This window comes from Aulonocara sp. 'chitande type north' Nkhata Bay, linkage group LG8 (genome assembly GCF_057382095.1).
Source record: "Aulonocara sp. 'chitande type north' Nkhata Bay isolate Kocher_YH1m ecotype deep benthic linkage group LG8, A_spYH_male_GT1.1, whole genome shotgun sequence".
NCBI lineage: Eukaryota > Metazoa > Chordata > Actinopteri > Cichliformes > Cichlidae > Aulonocara > Aulonocara sp. 'chitande type north' Nkhata Bay.
In genome coordinates this window covers 13,557,901-13,582,180 of record NC_141351.1, presented here as the reverse complement: position 1 = coordinate 13,582,180, position 24,280 = coordinate 13,557,901, and the positions used below count along the sequence as shown (strand labels likewise).

At 40.4% G+C, this 24,280-nt stretch overlaps 1 protein-coding gene and 1 long non-coding RNA gene across 2 annotated transcripts in view; one reads left to right on the top strand and one right to left on the bottom strand.

The window, feature by feature from the left end:
• Positions 1–1,090: 1,090 nt before the first annotated feature.
• Positions 1,091–1,586, bottom strand: LOC147323354 (uncharacterized). Its single transcript, XR_015130848.1, has 3 exons — positions 1,545–1,586; positions 1,277–1,470; positions 1,091–1,186 (listed from the first exon to the last, which is right to left on the bottom strand). It is a non-coding gene; the product is annotated as an uncharacterized LOC147323354 (long non-coding RNA).
• An 8,774-nt stretch (positions 1,587–10,360) lies between these two features.
• nrg3b (neuregulin 3b) overlaps positions 10,361–24,280 on the top strand; it is a 211,243-nt gene continuing 197,323 nt past the window's right edge. The window contains exon 1 of the mRNA XM_086303657.1: positions 10,361–12,906. Within this exon, the coding sequence (XP_086159783.1) occupies positions 12,072–12,906 (835 nt within the window). The 5' untranslated portion in view covers positions 10,361–12,071. The remainder of the gene's footprint in view (positions 12,907–24,280) is intronic.

Genomic DNA, 24,280 nt, shown 5'->3' with positions numbered 1-24,280 from the left:
CTTGGTTACTCTAATTCTCTTTTTTTTTTTTCTCTTAAGTCCATACATAAACTTCCAACTTGAATTATAAATATTGCATTTTTTTTGCTTGATAGGAATATCAATATATAAACAATATATTCTTATTGTTTTTAACTCTTTTTAACAGTTTTTAACCCTGTAATTATTATTATTATGATGATGATGATGATGATGATGATGATGAAAGTGACTTGCATAGAGTATTTTGAGTATCTCAGAAACTGCTGGTCTACTGAGATTTTCCCAACATTGTAACTATAGTTAATTAAAACTAGTAGTAAAAGTAAAACTTTTAATTAGCTTTGGAAGAAGTATTTTAGATAACTCAAATGATACTAGAATTTTTTGTGTTTTTGTGAAACTAACTCCAATAACTATACAGAAAATCACTTTATTTTTGGTAACTATTAGATTAAATTTGTTCTCACAGCTTTCCTGCTGAAACTTTATTGGAAATAATTTACCTGAATTTCAGATTCTGACCTTTTACACTATATTAGCATTCCAGGAGTACAGGTGGTTTGTCTTCATTTTTGTCCATCTTCTCTTTCCCTTCCTAAGTTCTGACACCCCTCATTAGTATATGGGTGTCTGATCAGCCTGGGAGCCACCACCAGTCCTCACAGAGTTTCCCAACTGCAGCCTCAGATCCATGCTTATTCCATCTGCCACTCTCTTACATAACATGTTGTCAAATGTAATTGACAATGTGGCCCCTGATAGTGAAATAACACGTTCATTGAGAATTTTGATGTCCTCAAGACTGTAAATCAACTGCTTTCAGAAAGTTCTGTTTCTATTGAAATACCATTGATCCTAAATCCTGCCTCCTCATATGCCCTCCGTACATTAATATTAAAAAACTAAACTGAAACTACAGCAATAAGAACTGAAGTAAGATGAGCAAACCTACTCTGGAAACTAACTGAATTAAAAACAAGAAGTCCAAACAAAATGTTTAAAAATGCCTCAATGATATCAGTGTCATAAACCAAGCAGTTTGCAGACACACTACAGACTGGAAAAGAGTTTTTATTAAAACACAAAAGTTATAAGGGAGAGGGGACCTCTAGGTATAGTTGCGGGGACAAAATGGCAACTGGTATTGGAAAGGGGATCCCAGGGACAGAATCACAGGGGGTTGCAGCGAGGAACGAGGAAGGTTCTGCAAGAGGATGGAGAAGTGGTTATTGTTTTGAGGTAATGAGCAGATCACAGAGGAGAGTTTACTGGTGAGTTTGCTCTCCTAACTTACAGGTCCGGGTTCAGAAAGCACTGAGGAGGGGAAGTCTGTAGGAGTATCCAGAGGCTGTTCAGCAGCCAGAGTATCCGGTGTGCAGTGGCAGGCTGGAGGGCAGACAAGCAGGCAGGAAAAGCCGTCAGATATTTCCAGAGCAGAGGAATGAAAGTTCACTCCAGGTGAGTCCAATTTGCGAGAATCGACACCCTCTGTACACAGGAAGGACAAGGTTACACGAGGAAAAGTCAGATAACACAATTTCAGAAGAGAGCTGCTTAGTTACCACCAGAAGGCACATAATAAACAGGCAAGGAGTGGCCGGTTGCTCTGGTTTAAGAATTCCTCCTGCTGAATGCTTGTAGATGAGGCCCAGGTGAGAAGTAGGAAGCTCCACCCCAAATGGGTGGAGTGGAGACCGGCAGCCTACAGGTGGAAAAACCCTGGACACTCCCACAGACCATGACAATCAGAGGTCAGAAGAAGATGGTCAGGCTGCTTTGAGATCATAAGAAGTCAACAGGAACTCAATGAACCGCTTGTCAGAACGGAAGACTTCAAATTGACGCCTGGTTTGATGATTCTCGATTTCTGAAGCAACCTTTGGGTGATAGGGTGAAAATGTGGTGTAAACAACAACTGTAGATCCGCCCTGCATGATATCAACAGTTCTGACTGCTGCTATTGGTGAAATGGTGTCAAACCAGTTTCTTGAACATGTCAATGAGTTCCCTGTACTCAAATGGCCTCAACAATCACAAGATCTCAGTCCAATGGAGCTCCTTTGGGATGTGGTGGATGGGAGATTCACACTATGGATGTACAGCCAACAAATCAGCAGCAGCTGTGTGATGCTATCGTGTCAATATGGACCGAAATCTCAGAGGACTGTTGCCAGCAACTTGTTGAGTCTATGCCACCAAAATTAAAGCAGCTTTGAAGGCCTAACCCAGTACTGGCATGATTAACCTAATAAAGCTGTTAGTGAATGTATATATCCTAATCCTCTCTACAGTGAATCTGCTTTTCAGAAACTCTTCTGCAAGGTTTTTTTCACACAGCACAGGTTTGCACACTGAGGTACACTTCAGATACTGCCAAGAGAAGCTGTTGACAAAAAAAGCAAACTCAAACTCAACATTCAGTCAGTCAGTCTTTCTTTCAGTTGTGCACCAAGAAGGTAAAAGAAAAAAGTCACACTTGCATATTAAATTATACTCATGGTTTTAATCAATAATACTCTGTTTAATGTTTCATCCTTCCATCAGTGAGCGGTGTTTAATATGGCCGATCTGAGACTGCAAGTGTGGAAAAAGAATGACTCATATTTTACTGGTCTCTCTGCATGTGTGCTTTTACGTCAAACCGATGTCGTGTAGGAGACACGTAGGAGAATGATTGTAAATAATAATGTCTTCTGCTGTAGATGTAAAGCAGCAGCGTTCCTCGCAGCTGACGAGGTGATGATCACCGAGGCTGTAACGGTTTGAAATACGCTGATTACTGTGGGTTGAGTTTTAAAGATCTCATTGCTCCTCCGGCTGTATGTGAATCATGAGAGAATGTTTTAGCATTTTAGTTGTACAAAATGATTTAGTGCTGGGATAAGGGTATAATAAATATAATTGTCAGCTGAGGATAAATGATTAACTAATCATTACTAGAAAATATTAATTAATCACCAGTTGTTTCAAAAAAGAGTTTATCATCCTGGTCATTCTTTGGTTTTAGAGCCAACAAACTAAAGCAAAAAGTGGAAACAATCATGACATCATTTAGCAATACTCATCATCATAGTGATGTTATTTTTTATATTTTCATAAGTGTTATAAGTCAGATGTCTTTGTGTTTATATTGTTTTTATTGCTATATCATATTCTCATCTGGGACTGAGTTACAAGTCTAGAAAAAAAGATCCGTTTGCATGGACTAAAACAAAAAACAGACACACACTAAACTCCAGTTGATGCAGAAAAAGAATTTATCTAATCTTGAACAGTATTATGGCATTAAAAAGTCATAACTGCAGTTATGACTTTGTCACTGATTGTGTGACATATTTGTACAGGACGTTTCCAGTAAGTGGAATTCTTTCTGTAAATTTACATAGCAACAGGAAGCCTCGCATTCATGCCTCTCCTGTTTAAAACCACACTGTGGATTGCTGTGGTATTAAGGGCAACATGACAGACTCTAATGTAGGAGGACAGGTGACACACTCTGGGGTGGGATTTGTGTGTGTGTGTGTGTGGGCAGGCGGGCGGGGGCAGCCATTGAAACTCACTATGAATCAGGTTGGCGACTGTATGTGTGAAATGTCATTTTGATTCAGCAAACCAGCAGCCCTCCAGTAGAAGCTTTATGTATCTTCCCTACATAAAGGTCTGTGCAATTATTAGAACGATGTATATTCTTAGTGTATCACTGAGACATTTCTTAGCGATGCACAAAGACAGAGAATCTTTGATGGTTTAAGCCACTGAAAGGTAGCAACATTTAGCGTCACAATACTGCTCGTATGAAAAGTGTGAAACTTGTAAGAAAATAAGCTTTCATTTAACATTTCAAAACCAATTTGATTTTGTGTCAGAGAAAAAATATATTTTCATCATTTTCCTGTTAGGTTATGAAAGTGCAATTCATGAAAAAGATGCCGCTTTGAGTGCTAATTATGCTTCTTTCGCAACGCAGTTTAGTGACAACGTGAAACAACTGTCCTAGTTTAATTTGGAGTGACTGTTCGGCTTTTGTCAAAGTCTTGTTAACAATAACCAAATATCTTTAAACTTAATAGCATTCCCATCAGCCTCTGTGGCCCTTTGTTTTAGTTGCAAATTTGCAAATGTTTTAATAACGACACACTAAGTCAATATGGTGAGTAGCAGCTAATAGTAGCCTGTTAGAAGTGTCATTAGAGGCACAGCACTGTCGTGCTGTTACATATATAGCTATAGACTCTTTGTAGTGTTAAGCAAAAGTTAGAATAAATTGCAATGTGACAAGAAAGAAAGAAAGAAAGAAAGAAAGAAAGAAAGAAAGAAAGAAAGAAAGAAATCCACTTTGTTTTTCATGTTTCATATTTTGGTCATATTCAACAACTCATTAGCATTCAACATCACCATAATACATCATCATTGTTTCTCTTCATGGTGCCTTTTTATATTATAAGTCCTCAACAGTTTGATCATAAAACTATAAATCTACTCACAATCCAACTGACATGTCTTAGTACAATAATTGTAGATATACACTATCATGAAAATAGAAAGCGGTCACAGATACTTTAAAGCATAGGTGGTTCGCCACAAATGGCAGTTGTGAAATACAAATCATACTGACATACTGTGAACGCAGTCACTTCCTGGCTTGAAAGACTTTGAATGACTGTTCAACAATGTATATTTGGCGAGGCAGACAGCTCAGCTCTTGGACTCTTTGAAGGCATGTTGTCCAGCATTTCCACAGTTCAAACCAGCCTGAATCAAACAGCAGATTTTGAAAACTGGATCAGTCTAGTTTCATTGAGCACCAATCTGCCTTACACTTCAGTCCATGAGTTTTTCTCATTATATCTCCAGTATCACAGTCACAGTGGTCACGAGGCTACATTCTCTAGCCAATTAAGAAAATCCATGAAACACACACACACACACTGAATCACACAACCAAATCATGCAATATCTCGTCTATTATTAAGCAGGGTTTGAATAAAACATAATGCTAGTGTTTCCCAAATTATTCTCACAGGGGAAGTGTGAACTGCGAACATATTTGTGTGGTGCTGTCCTCCAGCTTGAATTAATGGTATTTAGGATTGATTGTTGTGCTTTCAACAGTAATGTTGTTTTCTTCATGGTAAACTTTGACATACGCACGACATGAGGTTGCATTCTTGGAAACAAATCTGTGGAAAAAGACATGTTTAACATGCTCCTTTGTAATCCTGACTCTGGAAATTGGTTGATTTTAAAGTCCGTTGGCATCAAAAGAAATTATTGTCTTGGAAATTGTTTCTTCAAATCAACCATTGGGTAGGATAAAGGCAGCAATACAAAGGGACAGAATGGAGAGCCTAATATTACCTCAAGGAAATGCAGTTGCTTCTCTCCAAAGATTTACCATCCAGTGATTACGCTCCCCAGAGACACGGCCACCCTTTGAGTAAGACACAAAATAGTTGCAGATAGAGCTTTCGTCAATAAGTCATTGAAGGTCGGCTTAGCGTTAGCAGCTAAGTAACTGGTGGCTAATCAAGGGAAGCGAATCAAAGTATTGGCTGTTTAAGGATTTATGTGTGAAGGACACTCTCATAAACACTGCATGCAAAAAGCAAAATTCCTGTAAATTGTGTTTAAAGAAAAACACAGGATAATGTTTGCTACATTGCAATCAATTTGCTCTTTATGTCCCTGACTGTTTAACAGCGCAGCAAAGCCAATGCATGAATTAATAACATAACAAAAGTGTATGGATTTTTAAAAGTATTTAGTATTTTAAAAAAACAACAACATCCTGCTGTTTTTTAATGACTGAAACATCAATGGTCTGTGCTTTGTACTAATATCTAATGATACTAAGAAAACAGTGAGAAATCCTATTAGCAGTACTGTGATTCTGTTTTCTTTTTTGAACTTATTGGAAATAAGATAATAGGAACATATACCCAGAAAGTGCCAGATGAGACAAGAACCACAGTTGAGTTCCATTCCCTTCGCTATTCAGCCAGTGTTTTGCTGGAAATGCATATATACTCAAAGGGAATAAAGATCCATCCACCCTGGCAAAAGTCATAGAGTTGCAATGTAAACAGAAGTGAATTTCACTATGGGCAAAACATATCACTGTTGACACATTCAAACTGAAATCACAGAGCATGTGCAACTGTCCCCAGCTGGGTTACACCTCTCCACCCTCTCATTTCGGGGTAAAGAGGAGGCCTTGGAACTGAACGATGCAATGTGCCCGCTGGCAGCAATGTTGGAGGTCCACTGCATTTGGCAACAACAGCTGAGAACAGCTGATCCCATTTGTAGGCTTATGACTCGGCTGCCTCAACAATATAGAATAGATGATGATGTGGTGTTTGCAGTTGGGGACAGATGATTTAATTACTCCTACACATGTAATATTGTCTGCCTGCTACACCCCAATGATAAGATTACTTCACATCATGTTTCTAAGATGTATTTATAATGAACTTTGATGCCTTGAGCGATATTACTGTATTTATTGTGGTACCATAACGCTGATGTTGTTATTTAATCATGCATACATCATTAAAATATAATATTATAAGTCAAATTAAGAAGAAACAGCACTTGAGACTGTGCATTGTCTTATTATAGCTTATTTACTGATAATGGTTGGTTGATTATTTGCTGGTCACTTTTTTTTTAAGAATCAGCACCATGGACAGCGCTTTTGATATTTTTTTTTCTGCACTCTTGCAGGTGCTGCTGCTGATCTTCACCTCTTACCTGTCACCAATACGTAAGGGCTTTTTACACTCGCCACTGATAGACTATCAACTGAGAGCATGATGCAGAAGTTCAACAACACACTAAAAAAGCTTTCTTTCTCTGTTGGGTTATGGGATGACTAACAGTAGCTTGAATGGCATGGATTTGGCTATGACGTGCTTTCAATTTGCCTTTTTAACTTGTATACTCGTTAATAGTTCCTGCGTGTTATGTTCTTAATGTCACAAGCAAAACCTCATTAAAAAATAAAATAAAAATTTTAAAAGCTCTAATCCCACTCGCTTTTGTTGTATATCACAAAAGTTTTTTAAAAACCGAGAAAACCTGGACCTCCCATTTAGCAGGAATTCTCCGGCTATTCTTTAGATGTGGAGATTGCCCAACGAGATACTTTGCACTCCACTGCAGTGGGCACCCCCACTTCTAAGTTCTGCTCTGACAGGTAACCCATTTGACATTCAAATGAAAACCTGCCTGTGAACAAAATCTCAAGTATATTTGAAGTGCACTGATCCCACAAGAGCTGTGATTTCCAAGTATTAGGAATGCATGTAGCCAAGCAGCACAGTGTGGATTCTCCTGATTAACGCTCATAAGGTTGTCTAACTGAGTGTTGAAGGTCGTGGGGTAAAATGCTGCGACACATAGATAAGAAAAGTCCAAATTTTTTGAGATAAACTGAGGGGCATACTTAGGAGACGCTGCAACCAGGGACTTGCATGGGTTTCTGTGGCTAAGAGAGGAAGTCCTGAAATTGAATTTCCCTGCAATATAAGTGCCAGCTAATTATTTTCATAACCCGAGGAAAACTTTTCTTGTGCTTCGTGAAAGCCTGCTTCCAGAGGTCAGGTAGGGATCTTGCCAAATGCATTAATCAAAGAGGGATGGTACTAAGCATCTCACTGAAGCACTAGTAGAAACTAGCGAACCCCATTAAGCACTAATCCTATTTTACAGGTTTGGATTGGGGACACTCTAGCTCCCTAGAGCTCCTTGAATGCAGACACTTTCAGAGAGAAAATACATTGATTTTTAATATTATACAGAGAGCAATAATCAATACGGAGATAAAGGTTGCCATAGTTTATGCTCTCAAAGTGAAGAAGGTTAGTGAAAGAAGCCTATAAGCTATTTTTATAGTGGTGTGAAGGTTGCAGAGAGTGTAAATTCACCCATTACCTATTGACCTTACACACACATCGTCATGCTCAAGAGGCACACTGGCCGGAGTCGAAAACAGACTAGACATGTTTTAGACAGGATGACTGACACAAATGTAACCCTGCATCTGAGCAAAAGGTTCATAGAACCACTAATATTCTTGGGCAAGGAGATACCCAGGGGAATACACCAGATAAAATGATATCTGCTTCTAATGACAAACCTCTACAGCCAGGATAAGCCAAATGGCAACAAGATGAACTTTAACTTACGTCAATGGATGTTCATCACAGCCAGTGAGCTTAATGCCCTTTTCTGCATAACAGAAAGGAATTCTCTGGTCCCTGCTTACAAGTACAGGACATCACTGGATGTTGCATTCAGAGGGCTTGAATCATTATAGAGCGCATAGTTTGGTACCTACCCCACGTACAGAACTGCAACCAAAGTGACAGCATCAGTATATCCACTATGCTTATTATTTATTTTTTCACTTTTATTTTTCAAGACTCACTTTGATAAGAAACGTACAAAAACTAAACATAAATAAACAGTTGTTTAAAAGTTTCATTTGACCACTTTTAGTTTCTTATATAAAATAATTTATAATTACATTACATAATACAAGCTGAAGTCCAGAGCACATGCTTTAGTTGTGGCATTTGTGACAACAGCTTTTTACAGGTTGAATTTATTCATTTTAAAATGTATTTGCATTTACAGTATTAGTAATGTATGAATGAATATTGGGAAATAGTATATGAAACATTATGTGGTGTTATAATACTCTAATAAGTCTAATAAAGTCTCATTGAAACTTTATTCAAAAACAAAAAGAAACTCGTACAGAAATGGAACCAACATTTCAATGACTTGAATAGATTCCTCTGCTGGAAATCCTCACATTTTTTCCACTTCTTAAGAATCTTCAAATACTTGAGAGGGGTAAGAAGCACAGTATATTCCTGGGAGAGAATGACTGTCGACAGCCTGTCAAGTTCAAAAGCATCTTCAGAGCGGGACATTACCTCTGCGCCTAAAGCAGTAAACAGTGCAGTCAGACTCATCGTGAACATTAGCAAAGCCACAAATGAAAAATGTGATCACTGCAAGAATATAAAAGGAGCTTGTGGTTGTGTCATTTCCTGTTGTTTATGAAAATGAAATGAAAAGCAAACTTCGGGGTCACGGAAGTTGTTATTGTCCATAAAAAAGCGGAACCGCTTTGGCAGCAGCTTAAAATGTAAAGGAATATGTAAAGAAAAAAAGAAGAAGTTTAAAATGTGACTTTTTGCCATATGCAAGAAGACAGAATGCAATATCAGATGTTTAAGTTTTTGGAGGGTTTTCTGAGTTGTTGTGAGTTTTGGATACTTGATGAATCACATCAAGGACCAAGACACCCCTTTATCTTGGTCCTTTCCTTCTCACTTCCTTTTATACTTAGACAAAGACACGCACCCATTTTCAGCCTTCTTTTCAAATGTACAGCAATATAGATGCACCCACATTTCGAAATGATAAACGGTTTTCTTGATTTTGTCGACTACTCCCGTTTCTCTATTTAAAAAAGAATCAATCATGATACAAAGAAGCAGATGGCAGCCTTAAATAAGACCACAGTCCTTACTGCAAGCAACGGTGCATGTGAAACTAAAGACTGTCTCTGTATTTGCAAACGTCTTTCTCTGCACATAACAAAAGGGGACAGCTGAGACGATTTGCAGGCTTGGAGACGTCTAACTGACTGAGTAACCCTTAACTGAGTCCAACCTGTGTAAAATTAGCCACTTTTTTGATTAATGATAATACAACTGCAATTAATTGAGGAAGAACAGGGAAAAGGTACTGTAGTAAAATAACAGCAACAGTGATGTGTCTCTGGTGACAACCAAAGCTCCCGCAAGTAGGAAATTATTGCCACAAAGTTGCAAGCTATTTTAAAACGAAGAAGAGAATACAGACGACTGCTCCAAGTGATGCCGAATGGTGGTTATATCTCAGAATTCAAAAGACGATACAAGTTCGCTGAATGCCTTTAACCTATGTCGTCCAAGTTTACTTGTGCACACACACATTTGTTTGTTTGCGTTGCATTTATGCTTTACATACAGCAGGTCCCAAAGGCCTTGATGGTTCGGGCACTTTACGTCTCACTGCTGAACTGTAGGCTTTCTAAAAGTACGAACGCACATTTTTCATTTCACTAAGTCGCACTGGCCATAAAACCACGCTGGCTGTGTGCCTAAAGCACCGCTGTCCCCTGTGAACTGTTAAATACGGGATTCATCTACTGCCCGCGGAAGTATCAAGTTGAAGTAGTGCTCCAACTCGCCCATAGCCTAAATTATGAGCCCGGTGTTTGGTTTGCTTGCTCTTGTGTGCCACTGGTGGAAGACATCGGGGTGGCGCCTCCCTCCTCCTCCTCTCATCCTTTCCCTCCCTCGCTCCACCGCTCCCTGGGGTGTGTCTATGGTAGCGCCTCTCCTCTCTCGTTGCCGTGCGTGTGTGGTGCGCGCCGCTGTTGCTGCCGCCGCCGCCTCCTCCCTCTGCCTCCTATCTGCATCTGCTGCAGAGCTTTAGCCAACACGCATCTGTGCTCTGTCTTGTTTTTCCCGCTATCTTTCTGCTTTTGCCCACCACAATTGTCACTTTCTTCCTATTTTTTTCCTCTTCTCTTCTCTTGCTGATAAGGGAGTCAGAGCACACCTACAGCCGTGGAGTCTACGGGGAAAGATGGGGCACTGACTATTCGTCACTTTGGAGTATTGAGGACGGCGATGAACCGGAGGAGAGCGCCGGATGGGATAGGAGCCGTGAAACCCACATCATTCACCGCGGATTGAGCAAGCCTCCCCTCCCCTTCCTCCTCTCTCCCCTCACTCTCTGTCTCTCCCTAGTCTGCAGCCTCCAAGAACAGCCGCCGCATCATTTTCTCAGAGCAGCAGTACCCCCCTCCTCCCTCTCTCTCTCTTCCCCATCCTCTTTTCTACCCGTCTCCCTTTCTGCTGCTTGCACCACTGTGGGAATGCAGCGAAGGTAAACGAATCGTAAGGGGCTCCTGTTTTTTTTCTTCTTCCCAGGGACGGACTGCAGTCAGACTGCTCTGGAGACACGCCGCTGTCATTCCGGGAAATCAGCGCGGGGTGGTCAGCGTATGGATTAGACCAGGATCAATTGGATTTAGCCCGCTTCTCAGGGCACCACCAACAGCAACACCGCCCCAGTCTCATTGGCAGATCACATCAGATCCCCTTCTGCCCTGCCTCGTTTCAGTTTCGGTGGCTTTCACCGGCTTGGATTATCGACAGCTGGAGCGACCGAAAGGGTGGCCGTTCCTAAGGGCTGTGAGGGGCAAAGTTGGAGCAGCCTACAAAGACATTGCAAGTGGGAAAGGGAGCCCATTAGTAGGCTGCACATAAGCTACAGGCTCTAATGTAAAGTAAACTCCGATGAGACCCAAGAGTAGAGTGATTTGAAGAATTTGTCTTTTGCCGACCTTATTCGGCCGATAATCATCCAGCTGAGTGGAGAAGGGTGCTGCCTTTAGCCCAGGTTGTTGGTCTGCGCACGAACACACACGCGTATGGATTTACAGCTCCAATCTGAAGCTCGCCACGCAACGGATCGATATCTTTCGTTTTTTTGCGTCGGCTTTTTAACAAGGGAGTGAAGCATCCTGGGATTTATCATCGCTTCGTTAGCGCTAAACTACAGTGAGGCGCCCTCCCCCGACCCCCCTCCCTCTTCCCCGCCTCTCTCTCTCTCTCTCTCTCTCTCACCTGTCCATAACCTGTGTGCTTGTGTGTATATTCTTGTGCATTTCTGTGTCTGTGTGAGTTTATGTGGTTTGTTGTCCGACAGAGGGAGTGTAGGTTATATTGCTCGTGTATGCATTTGAGTGCCGTGCCAGCTTTTAATTAGTAAGCCTACACCTAGTACGTGACTGAGTAACTTAGGCTATCTCGTGTCTGCTCTGCTTGTGCATTAGTACGTGTTTTATGTTGCTGCATGAAGGCATATAGACCAGGTATTGTGTGGGTACTATTTACTTAAGATGCACAGCATTTCTTCTGCACCACTTGTCCTTCCTCTTACATGCCATTGTGTAATTTGGCCACCTGTTTGACCTTCCCAGTACCTTAAAAGAGACAAAAAAAACCTCCAGCAGGATGAGCGATCGTTCTGGTGCAAGTACTCTAGCAGCCATGACGCTGGAGGAACCAGGGGCAGAACAGGCATCTCCTCGAGCCCCAGGCCCTCTCCGCTGTGGCCCCTGTGCCGTGTGGCCTCGCCAGCAGACCTGGCTCTGTGCCGTGCCCCTAGTCATGGGCTTTGTGGGACTGGGACTCAGTCTTATGCTGCTAAAATGGATTGTGGTGGGATCCGTCCAAGACTATGTCCCCACTGATCTAGTGGATCCTAAAGGTAGCATTGGACAGGATCCTATATTTCTCTCTAAACCCAGTGCCATGCCCAAGGGGCCTGACATTTCCACTGCCACCAGTACTTTAGCAGCCTCTACGACAGCAATGGTGTCAACTACCACGCCACTAGCTGCAGACGGTACCGCCCCAGCGCCAAGAACTAGATCAGGGCCTCCAGCTAATCACTCGGCCAATGGCAGCACTGCCAATGGAGATGGCAACAGTGCCCCACACCTTCATAACCGTGCTGGCACCCGCGTTAGCGGGACTGTTACCACTTCTGCTACTCGTGCCACCCGACTCACTCCACCATCCAGCGGTAGGGAGGTCACCCCTCGAAGTAATGTGAGAAAGGGAAACAGCAATGGACGTAATGGAGCTGTCAACTCCAAGCCAGGGCAGACTTCTCCTACCGTCACCACTACCACATCTGTTACAACTACAGCTACACTGAAGGCCACTGCTAAGGTACAGCCGACCACCTCTCAACCGCCAGCCCCTGTCAAGCCCACGTCACGCTGGAATCATGGACGCCCAGGCAAGGGCCCGGCCACACGCCCACACCACCGCTTCCGGACGCGTAAGTTCACTTTTTGAATTTATGGAATTGTATAAGTGAGTACTGCTGTGTGAGGTTATGCGTGTGAGTCTCCCGATGAGTGTACCACAAGAGCTTCTTTTTTCTCTGGGCCTTTATAACAGGAAGGATGGTATTTGACTACAGTAACGAGTTATCATCTCTACCTGTGTGCCTTGGTAAAGAAAACCTATTTCGTCTGATATGCTTTGTTGTAACTCATGGGCTGAGAATATAATTTTTTTCCCTTCGATATCCACATGGAAAGTGGATACTCTAGCAGCTTAACATTAATCATATTCATTAGCACAGGCAGATATCCGAGGATATTCTCAGTATTTTCACCCCTCTTGTCTTTATCTTTCACTTGTGCATTAATCCGATATGAATCTTACCTCCGGAGGAGGTTTTTCTTTTTTTCACACAGTGGTTTAAGCACCGTTAAAGACAGAGCTCCATTTCGTAGAATTTATTTTGTTTTGTCTGCTAGAGTTGGGATGTTAAAGCTTTTTGATGGATGCTGTGACCGAGGACAGCATATTTGTGTTATGAAAACAAATAACAGGAGCGGGTGAGGTGTGGAAGCAGGAGAAAGGTTAGCTCTCACCTCTTGTCTAGAGGAATCAGTTATAACAAGGCCACACATCCCATTTAGATGAGAGGATACTGAGAGCAGAATGCCGCAGGTACAGCTTTAACACTGCAGGGAGGCAAGGAGGAGGAGATACTAATAAAAAAAGAGACTGAGAGGGGGAAATATGATGGGTACAGGGATGAGAATGACGTTTGCGAGGACAAGTGGAAATATATGTGGTAGGAAATGGATTAAAAGATGAGAAATGCTTTGAAAACAACATAAAGTTGAAGAGGATGGCGAAGGAAGGAAGTGAATGCGGGAAGCACAACAAAGCAGGAAATTGAAGAGTAGGAGTTGTGAGAAGAGAGAGATGGCAGATGGAGAGGGCTAAGTGAGGGAAAGGCTATAGGGAGATAGGGTTTAAAGCAGGGGAGCTGTGAATTTTGCATATTTTGCATTGTGTAAAGAAAGAAGGCTTCGTGATCAATTCCACAAGGGACATGTTCTGAACTTCACACAGATTTTCTTTTTTTTATGTGGGTGGAGCATGATGTGTGTGTAATCATTAGAACTGGGTATGACTACGTAAAATGTAACTTTTTTTTTCAACTCACTGATGTTGGGAGCATTTTGGGATTTCAGTAGGGGTCTTTCATTTTAGTGCCCTATTCTGGCTCAGTTGCATTTTCACTTCCGATAACTGGACTCACCATTAGAGTATTTTTGGATAGCTTCCTGTTCTTTTTTCAACCTACTTCTCCAGAGGGCAGTGACAAAGTATCACGATGACAACATGAACCTTCATTTCTCAACATTTCTGCTATGGCTCATATGTTTGGACAGCAGTTCCGGATGACTACAAGTTATTTCTTATCTCCGTGTTCGTCGCCGGACACGTCAGTGGCTAATACTCCACTGACAGTGATTAAGTGATATATTTTTCTTTAGCTTAGGGCAACATATTTCCTGCATAGCTGTTTGGAAATTGGATGTTAAACCACCTTTTTAAAACAAAAAAACCCCTGCTGTGCTACCTTTCTCATTTTCCCAAATATGGGCGCTGTGGTAAACCTGTTTGGCCAGAAAACAGCTGTGGCATGAGGAATAGCATAAAGACAGTCTTCTGACTTCTCCTGCAGAATAATCCACTGCTCCACAGTCAATTATATCACTCCACAAAGAGCTGCCAAACAGCTGAAAGCTGCCAAAGTGGGCAACCCCCTTGTGTGAACATCAGGAAGCAGCTGTTTGTACTCTATAGTATAAAAGGGCACAGGCTTCACAAGCTAGAGCATACTTAGTAAAGCTGCCTTCCATTAATAGAAGCTTTGAAATGTAAACGTAATTTTCACTGGTGGCTGATGCTGTTTTATTTGGTGTTGTTTTTTTTATAGAAGTTTCTAGCCCACTTGTTGACATCATGCAGAGTGGGCTGACATTTTGGCCCACTTGTTGAATCCTTTAGTAAAGCCTGCAGGTGGCACTTCACTGGCACCAAAACACAACTCTACGGGGCTTATTGAGCTTGAAAGCAACAAGTATGGATTTTGGCTAATGTTTTAGGAATCTCTGTGATACAAAATAATAATGCAAACTATAACCTTGAACAACAAATCCAGGTTACAAACTTTAAGCCCTTGTCGTGTTTCTCAAAATCACTTGTGAGAGTTTAGAAAGCTCTTTGGTAGTAGTTCACAATGCCAGAAATAGTGTTATTTGAAATAAAAATATGTTGCGCTTCTACAGTGAGTAATGCCATTTTAACAGCCAGGTACTTCACCAGAAAATCTTACAGCTAGATTTATCAAACCATGACAGCAGCTGATCATTGTCAGAGCATCTACAAATTCAAAAGTGATTTTCTCCTAAAACAAAACTTGAATGAAGCCTGTGTGAAAAATGACAGCTTGTAGCCCATGATCAGCCAATCAGAAATCCACTATCGTGATTCATTCTTTTCAAGTTTGAGTACATTACAATTTAAACCGTACGAATAGCATCTGTCTCATAGTATAGTTCTGTCCACACAACAAAATCATGGGGAAGACAACTTTACAGTTGTCCAGATGACGGCCACTGATACTCTCCAGAAGGAGGGAAAAATGCAGAAGGTGAAAAGACTGGCTGTTCTCTGAGTGCCATATCAAAGCTTTCTGTATTCATGGATAGTTGACTGGACGGGAAAAGTGTGGTGGGAAGAGGTGCACAAGTAACGTGGATGACTACAATCTTGATTTTCTTGATTGTGACGAAAAGTTGATTCCAGAACTTGACAGGGAGTGCACTGAGGCTTGTGCTGTTGCATTCCTAATATCTTATCACTTCTGAACCAGTGATGTCAGCAGTTTTTTACTTGGAGTGAGGAGAAAAAGAACCCAACTGTTGCTCATTGGTCCAAAAGTCCTCTTTTCAGATTAAAGTAAATGTTGTATTCCATTTAGAAATCAAAGTCTGAGGCATCTCGAGGAAAAGCAGTCAGCCTCATAAGCCAGGGATTTGAAGTCCAGTGTGAAGTTTCCACAGTCTGTGATCATTCGGTGTGCCATGTCTTGGTGTTGGTTAGTCCATTATGTTTTATTAAGTCCAAAATCAACCCAGACATCTACCAGGAGGTTTTACCTGGTGACGGGCTTCACGGAGATGCTGATTTCCTTTGCCAGCAGGGCTAAGTACCTGCCCACAGTGCCAAAACTACTACCAAATGGTTTGCTCACCATGTGTCGACATAACTCTGCTTGACTGGCTAGCCAAATCACCTGACCTGAACCTATTAGAGAGTCTGTTAAACAATGATGAGAAATACCCAACCTCTCACCAACTTAAGATACTGATTTTTTTTTATCTTCATGATTTATAAGCTATATGCATCTAAATTAAAGCAATAAATGTTTGAAATATCCGATATCACATTTTCAGAATAAATGAATGTAAAAAATGTGAAAATTTCCTATTTCAATGACATTATGGAGGAAATGAAGTTCATATGGACTTCTTAGTGTCACAGTATTGCCAATATATGTGCATATTTATGTGTTTATATCTATATACTTTGAAATGTCAAAGTAAATCTGTGTAAGTTTAACTCAAACATCTGTAACCCTCAGGATAGACACCAGGAATGTACAGCTTAGTTCTCAGTGTCTATTTCAACCACTGTTGATGCTTATTCTGTCAAGTCAAGGCTGCACTCAGTGTTGAAAAGCTTCTTGTTGCTACGTTATTCTGCTATGCATCGTCTCCTGCGGTGTTGCTTTGGGCTCAAATATTGAAGCATTTTATTTACTGGATATCACTTGCATTCTCACAACCCTTCCGCTAATTACATTTAATTTCATAACCTGCTCAGTCTTTATGTGCTTTATTTTTCTCAAAACCCCAACATAAAAGGAAAACATCGCCTCTTCTAAGGCTCAGTTGTATCACGCTTGCTATAGGAGCCTTTAGTTGTGCAGTACAACATAAGAACACGCAGGGAAATTCTTGGCAGGTGATAAAATGCCCTGTAAACCGTGACTTCAGATAAAAGGGATTTCATTTTTTAAGTTGTTATAATGTACAGTCTTTGGTTTCAAGTTGATGACATATAGGAGGTAGGTTTTCCAAAGCATTTTTCTCCCTCTACTTCACTACCGCTTGCTACGTTTGGTGAAGATCTAAACGAATCTCTGTGTCCTGGAAGACAGAAAATCTTTGTCTGTTGAGGATAATGACATATTTTACCTAGTCCTTTTGTATTCCTTTCTCCTCCCTTTCCCCCCCATCTCCCTCTCTCCCCGTGGTTATTGTGTCCGCTCTCTGTGTCATTGTATTCCACCATCTATTTTTGCTTTGCTTTTGTGCTTTCTGTCCCCCTTTTACTTTAGCTCCTTAGCTCACATCCATGAGTAGTCGCTGAACTGCCGATACGTACTCGTGAACACAAAGGAAACCGTGAAGCATGTGTGTGCCCGTACGCATGAATCCCTCGTCTGTTTTTCTCTATGTGAGGTTATGTATGCAGCTCCACTCTCTACATACAAGCAGGGATATAACAGGCAAATGGAGCAGTGCACAATGAATGTCTGTTGGGCAACCATGAGACTCTGTGTTGGCTCGGGGCCCATGCGTCTCTCGCCTCATTTGTAAGAAATCTTCAGTAAAGTGTGGTTGTAATTCCGTCCACATCTCACTAGCCTGATTACAGACCTGTGAATCACCAGCCACATTCAAATTTTGCTTCTTTTTTTTTTTTGCAAGCGACTCAAAGGTCTCTCTTGCTCTTTATTGCAATCAATGGCTATTTCCTCATTTAGAGAAAGAGCAGAGTCAGTCAGCGCCTTTATATGTGGGAAGTGTCCCAGTTTGCATCAGCACTTTTTACATTTTGGGGAACATGATCAAAGTGTGTTAAAGCTAGAAATTGAGCCATCAAGGCAGTTGTAACTCAATTGGCTAAAAAAACAGCTATTAAATCAAAACAGCTGAGCACTGAAGGCATAAAAAACCCAAAATGTCTTGTTGTTATTATTCCCTATAGGTTTAAATGATCAGCCTGGCTCCCTTGTCACTTAAGGGAATGTAATTTTACTTAGTCCTTCATCTTGAAGCTGCTTGTTTTTTTTCCTGTATGCAATTAACAGATTTTTTGAGCTTGTTAACACATATCTTACGAAATAATTTGGCATAAAAAGCTCTGATCATGATAAATGACAATCTGGACGTTTTTATTTTTAGCAGCCTCGACAGATTCATTGTTACCTGGAAATGTCATTAAACAGATGGGCATCTCAGTTACAGTGACGGGCCCCAGCCAAATAAATACACACGCAAAAAGCTTAATAAGAAGTAAATGTCAACACAAATTTAAAGCCTTTAAAGACTTCAATGGTCTTGAATGTGATAGATATGCTCCGTCCATACACTTGCTCAAAATCATTAAGGTTTAGTCCCCAATCAGCCTTAACCATCCTGCGATCGAAGCTTATTTCAAAAAGGGGGTCGTGCCTTTGCTCTTGTTTCGCCAAGACTCTGTAATGATCTCCTGAATGACCTCAGACAAGAATCAAAGGCTGGGATTGTCTTTAAATCTGAACTAAAGATTTGCGTTTTTTGGTCAGGCTTTTGGAATCAGTTGATCTCTGGAACTATTTGGAGAGTAGGTTGGTGGTGCCATGCTGTTTTATGTGAACAGTGTGTTTTAGGAACGTTTTTATTTTAGATTTATTCAACTTTTACTTTTCATGTATTGTTCTTATCATTGATTTATTGTAAAGCGCTTTGGTTTTAAATGTAGGGTCTTTAAATTTGCACCTTGAGGTGACTGTTTCTGTGATTTGGGGCTGTAAAAATACAATTGAACTGAAAATGTGCCATTCAAATAAACTGTACTTACTTCATTTGAGTCAGAATAACATCACAATATGATTTTAGGGTTAAAAGCGAGCCAGTTACAGTACCTCACAGATGTAGGAACAATAAAAAAGAGACCATAACCGTAAATGATTTGTTTTCTCTGATGTTACTGAAAAAAAAAGTAGTAGAAAGGTTTTTTGACATGCAAGCCCTGATTTTTCTGCTGTTGTTTGTTTGTTTGTTTGTTTCTGTTGCTTCCTGACTATACACGAAGCCTGCACAAAGTATTACTGTAGGACAAGTGATGCGTGTAAGGGGGATTAAAAACAAAGATATAAATCCAGTTTGCCTCTCTCTCGCTCTCTCCAGGGAGGTCAGGCTCAGATTTGCCAGGCTGCCTCTGAGGCCCCTCTGTCTCTCCCGAGACATGCTCTGCTTGTTCGCTGAGGCCGGCCCAAGCAAGGCTGCCTCTGCACAGTGTGTGCAGCTGCACCGATTTACAAATACCTTCCTAGTTGGAAGGCAGGCTTATATGGCCCCAGCTTCTATCATTTGAGGCTGAAAGTCATTAAGTTACATTTTAGTCTAGCTAGTTGGCTTCAGAAGAGCAACATGATGGTCCCATTTAAGGTAGAGATATTTTGATGTTGTTAAAGTGAATGCTAGTTAGCTTTTTGAAAGCTTTGTTTAGCACAGCTGTATACCAAACACTTATTTAGATGCTTAATTGCTTAAAATGAGCGAGGAGCTGTTTCTGTATCCATAGATTGTTTGTGTGAACGGTAAGATGACACAAATAGAAATTATTCATATTTGCACTGCTATAGAAGGCATTAGGAAAGGCCATGCACTCAGACATACTGCACTACCTATAATTCTTCTGACACTGTACCAAATGGCTTCCATTAGTGTTTCTAACATACAAACAACTGTACACCTACAATATCAAAACAACAACCTTTTATTAATTTTTTTATCAAGTTCATAAAGCAGAGATCTTAAAAAATATCAGGGAGTTATGAATTTAGAATTACCTGGTTTCATCAGACAGTAGAAGATGTGTGCAGTATTGTGCAGTGGTGGCCCTGAACATCTAGCAGAGACACTTGACACTGATGGGCACCAATAACAAAGCAGAAAGAAAAGCCTGCAGACACATTATCCTAGAGTGACAGCCCAGTGAATGTTTGAAATTTTGTGGGAATTGATCCCATGCCCTTTCCATTGCTGGTGCTCTGCTCTATTCACTGAACCTCAAAGAATCAATAAGGAAGAGGGCAGGAGAGCGAGCCTCGAGTAAGGATGGCTAGGAGAGAGGAAGAGAGGAAGAATGAACGATGGCATGAGGAGAGAAATGGGGTATGTTGGATACAAAAGAGAAAAATAAAAAAATTAAAATTTATTGGCGCAAAAACTGTCAAAAACTTCAAGAGCAGGCCCCAGAAGTGAGGATCCAGATACAAGTTAAAAGCACAGAGACATCACACTTAACTGAATGGGCCTCAGCCAGACATTTTACATATCTCAGACCACCATTCTAGCCGTTCTATTATTATCTCTCATTTTTATGCAGATTGCCCTGAAGGTATTATCCGCATTTGAATTTTACAAGTATTTCATTTCTGTCCTGTCACCGCAATGTCTGCATGGTTTGTTCTATACTGAACTGAATCAGCAAGCAATGCAAATCAGTCAAAGTTATCAGTGTATCAGTGTATTATTGTATACAGTACACATACATTTTATGCATATGTGTGTGGGAAGCTGTATTGGTTTTTTTGTTATGTAGATAAATGGGAAAGGCATGCACTATACCAACTTCTGGTAAGATTGTGCAACTCTTTGAGTTGATTCTGGCATTCAAGAAAAATGGCCAGTATTTCAGATTCACACAGCAAATCCAGCATGTCCAAATTAACACTGTCGGATTTGATTTCAACACTATTAAAGTGTCTATATGGGTCCACACCAGAGAGTGTTAATTTAACTCTTTTTGGAGAGTTGGTACGTTAACTCTGATTTAGTGTTAAACACCAAATCTGTCTGGAGTTGATAATTTAACACTTGGTGTTAAGAGTTTATATATTAACTCTCAAAGAGTATTTTAGTTTAACTACGTAAAAGTTATCTTCTAATTCATTCTAAAAAGCGGGAATTTTACTGTTCTGAACTTCTAGAAATTTCTTTTGGAAATAAACATTTACTAAAAAGATGCAATGGTTTTTGAAAAACATTTATTCTGAACTGTGCACCACAATTTCAAAACATTTTCTGAAAGATGTAACAGTATACATGTTCTCACTTTCATTAGAATTTTGTTTATCAAAAGGTCTGACACGGTAAATGCAAATAACAGCATTCTCATCACTTATTTCTTCAATACAATATGCATGTCCTTCATTCATCCCTTTGTGGAACTTCAACGCACTTCTGCCCCCCCCCCCGTATTCCATCTTCACAAGCATATCCTGTGCGGAGATTGAATAAAAATTAGTTGACACTAATTAATGGCACAAATAATCCAGTAAACAATTGCAGCACAGTAAAAAAAAAAAAAAAAAAAAGGAATCCTCTTTGAGCCATTACTTGTGTAAAGTATTTTCCCAAAAGACAAGGACACAGGCAACAGGTAATACTGAACTAAATGTAAAACCTCAACCTTTTTAATTTTTACCTAAACCGTGTGCACAAAACTCTGGAGGGATCTATGCTAACGTAGAATCCAGTCAGGACGTCTGCTACTGCTGTTTGCTCGTTTTTTGTTTTTTTTTAATGGGCGATCGTTTTCAGGCTTCAAGTAGCACCATTATACCAACATTTCACATTCTAGACATTGTTTTAGGTGTATTTGACCAAAAGTTTGACTGAAAATTCACATGCAAGCTTTTTTTCAAGGCTGTGGTATTTGCCCGCAAACAACACCTTTCAGCTAGCTAAAACAGAATATTATGCTATCAGCGAGCAACATGGCTAATGCCTTCCACACAGCTTTGTCTCAACTCCAAAGAGCCACAGAAGTAAAAGCTCATAATAATAATTGAAACAATCTTTGAAAAAATTACTTACCAAGCATGGCAAACAACTCAAATATGTAGAGCAAAATGTTCTGAAACGGCTTCACTTCAGCTTCGATTGGAGCCGTGCTGGGGGCGGAGTCTGTGAATTTACTCTATTGGTGTCATAGCCCCTGTAGGAGTTCAGAGTTAAGAGGTCAAGAGTTAATGTTTCCATTGTAACACCTCCAGATTTGACAGAGAAACACTCATTTTTAACACTCGATTTTAACTACTATCATTTTGCACCTCAGAGTTACATTAAAAGAATGTGACTCTGCTTAGAGTAAAATTAACTCTACTTTTGCAAGGAGACTATTAACACCAAAACATTTAACACTTTTGAATTTGCTGTGCACCTTCTAAGTAAAAATAACAAAAGTTCTTTCTTTTCAAATAGGGAGGAATCGAGGAATTTTGATGTTTGCATTTGTTATGTTGTAGAAAATTGAAACTTTTGAGATTTTCTGTATGAAACAAAAATGTCAAAATTGAGAAAACAATGGTCAATTTATCATGCTGGATTGTGGATTTCTGCTAGCCTCTAGAGGCCGACTGATAGAAGATATTAAAGACGTGCCAATAGTGATATTTGGTGATATAAAAATCTGATATTCGTCTGTATCAGTGGGTATTTTTTCTCTAAACTGGTTTTTGTGATATTTCAAACACTTGTGTTGCTAACAGCGAAGCTTCAAACTGCACTGTGGTGGACAAACTATGTAATATCAACACTCATAAGATACTTGAAGGGTGTTTCTTCAGGGCCAACTTTTTTAATGTTTATCAAATGTCATAAATACCAGCATTAGTATAGATCAGCAAATATCTAATCAGTCTTCTTCTGAGGGCTACCTGGAGCTCTCATAGGAGCAGAGGCAGGGAACACCCTGGACAGATAACCATTCAGTCAGATTCACACCTACAGTCAATTTAGAATCACCAGATAACCAGACTACCCAAGGAGAACCCACACAGACACAGGGAGAACCTGCAAACTCCACACAGAATGGCGTCAGAGTGGATTTGCATCCAGGACCTTCTTGCTGTGAGGCAGCATTGCTAACCACCACAGCACTGTGCCACAAATAGAAAATATCAGCTGATGATATCAACCCAACTGATCAATCGGCAGCTTCTATTAGTGTCGGCTTTTGAGAACATTCTAGAAAAAGAGATAGCATTGATGGTTAAATATGAGCCTAACTGCAACAATGTCCCCGACCCTAACCTTAAGCTCCCGGAACCTAAATTATACATGACTTTCGTGCTGGTGGTAAAAGGTCAGTGATTCCTGAGGGAATGTGGCTCGAGACGGGTATCTCACTCCCTGTCAATCTTGCTATACAGGCAAGACCTTAAAGAGACAGAAAAGTTTTTAAAAAATGTCTGAAGAGAAGCAAAAAAAATCTCTTTATACTCTTTTGATTTTTCCGTTTGTTTGTTTTGCTTTGTTTTTTTATTCAGCTGCCCTGAAATGTGACTCATCAATCAGCCATTTCTGTCTGGGTACAAGTATATTTGCAGTGTGTCACTGCAGTCATCCATATCCTGTTTATCCACTGAGGAGAAACCTTTCTACTTTAAGTACTGAACGAAGCCATCTTAGTGGCTGTGTGATCACTGTGTGATTCATGTGGACAAAATGTCCACTGAGAGATAGCTGCGAGGAGTAGCATTATATTCAGGGAGGTGAAATATTAATATATCCAAAGAATACCATGTGGAATGTGTATTGCCGGGAAATGTGCATAACTGATGAAGATTCCCTTTTATAAAGCACTTCACCTGCCCTGTGCTTGATCCTATTATGGCAAAAACATGTGAAGGATGTAAGTGCATGGACTTTAGCTTCAATAGGCTGCTATTCAGGGTCAATGGCATCAATATTCATAAGTGCCCTGGATGCAAACACAGGAAAACTTTAGGATTTAGCTTGTTTTTGCTCTTTGTTTTTTAATAATTGTGGCAATATCTCTCCCCACAGAGGAAGTTGTTATTAATATTTCCACAGAGAAATAAAGGTATTCTTAGCCTAAGGGATAGAATAATCCTTATGAAAAGTAAACAGTGGACATTATTGTCTCTGACCATGCGTCTCCCACTTTATATCCTTTCAAATTGAAAGAAATAAGTAGTGGAGGCAGCTTTAAAGGCTTGGTTTAGTGACGGTGGTGATATGCATGACCTTAGGGAATGCTCATTAAGGCTCAGTTCAATCACCAGCTGTCAAATGCAAGTCTAACACAGTGGGTACTCACTTACTCACTTATGTCTGCTTCTAATTCTCAAAAAAACCCCATCATTCATTCACGCATTCATTCATTCATTCAGTTAGTTATTCGCTCATCGATGCAAAGAGTTACCCAGTTACTTCCCTATAGCTCGAGGGGCTCTGAGCTATAGGAGCGTGTGT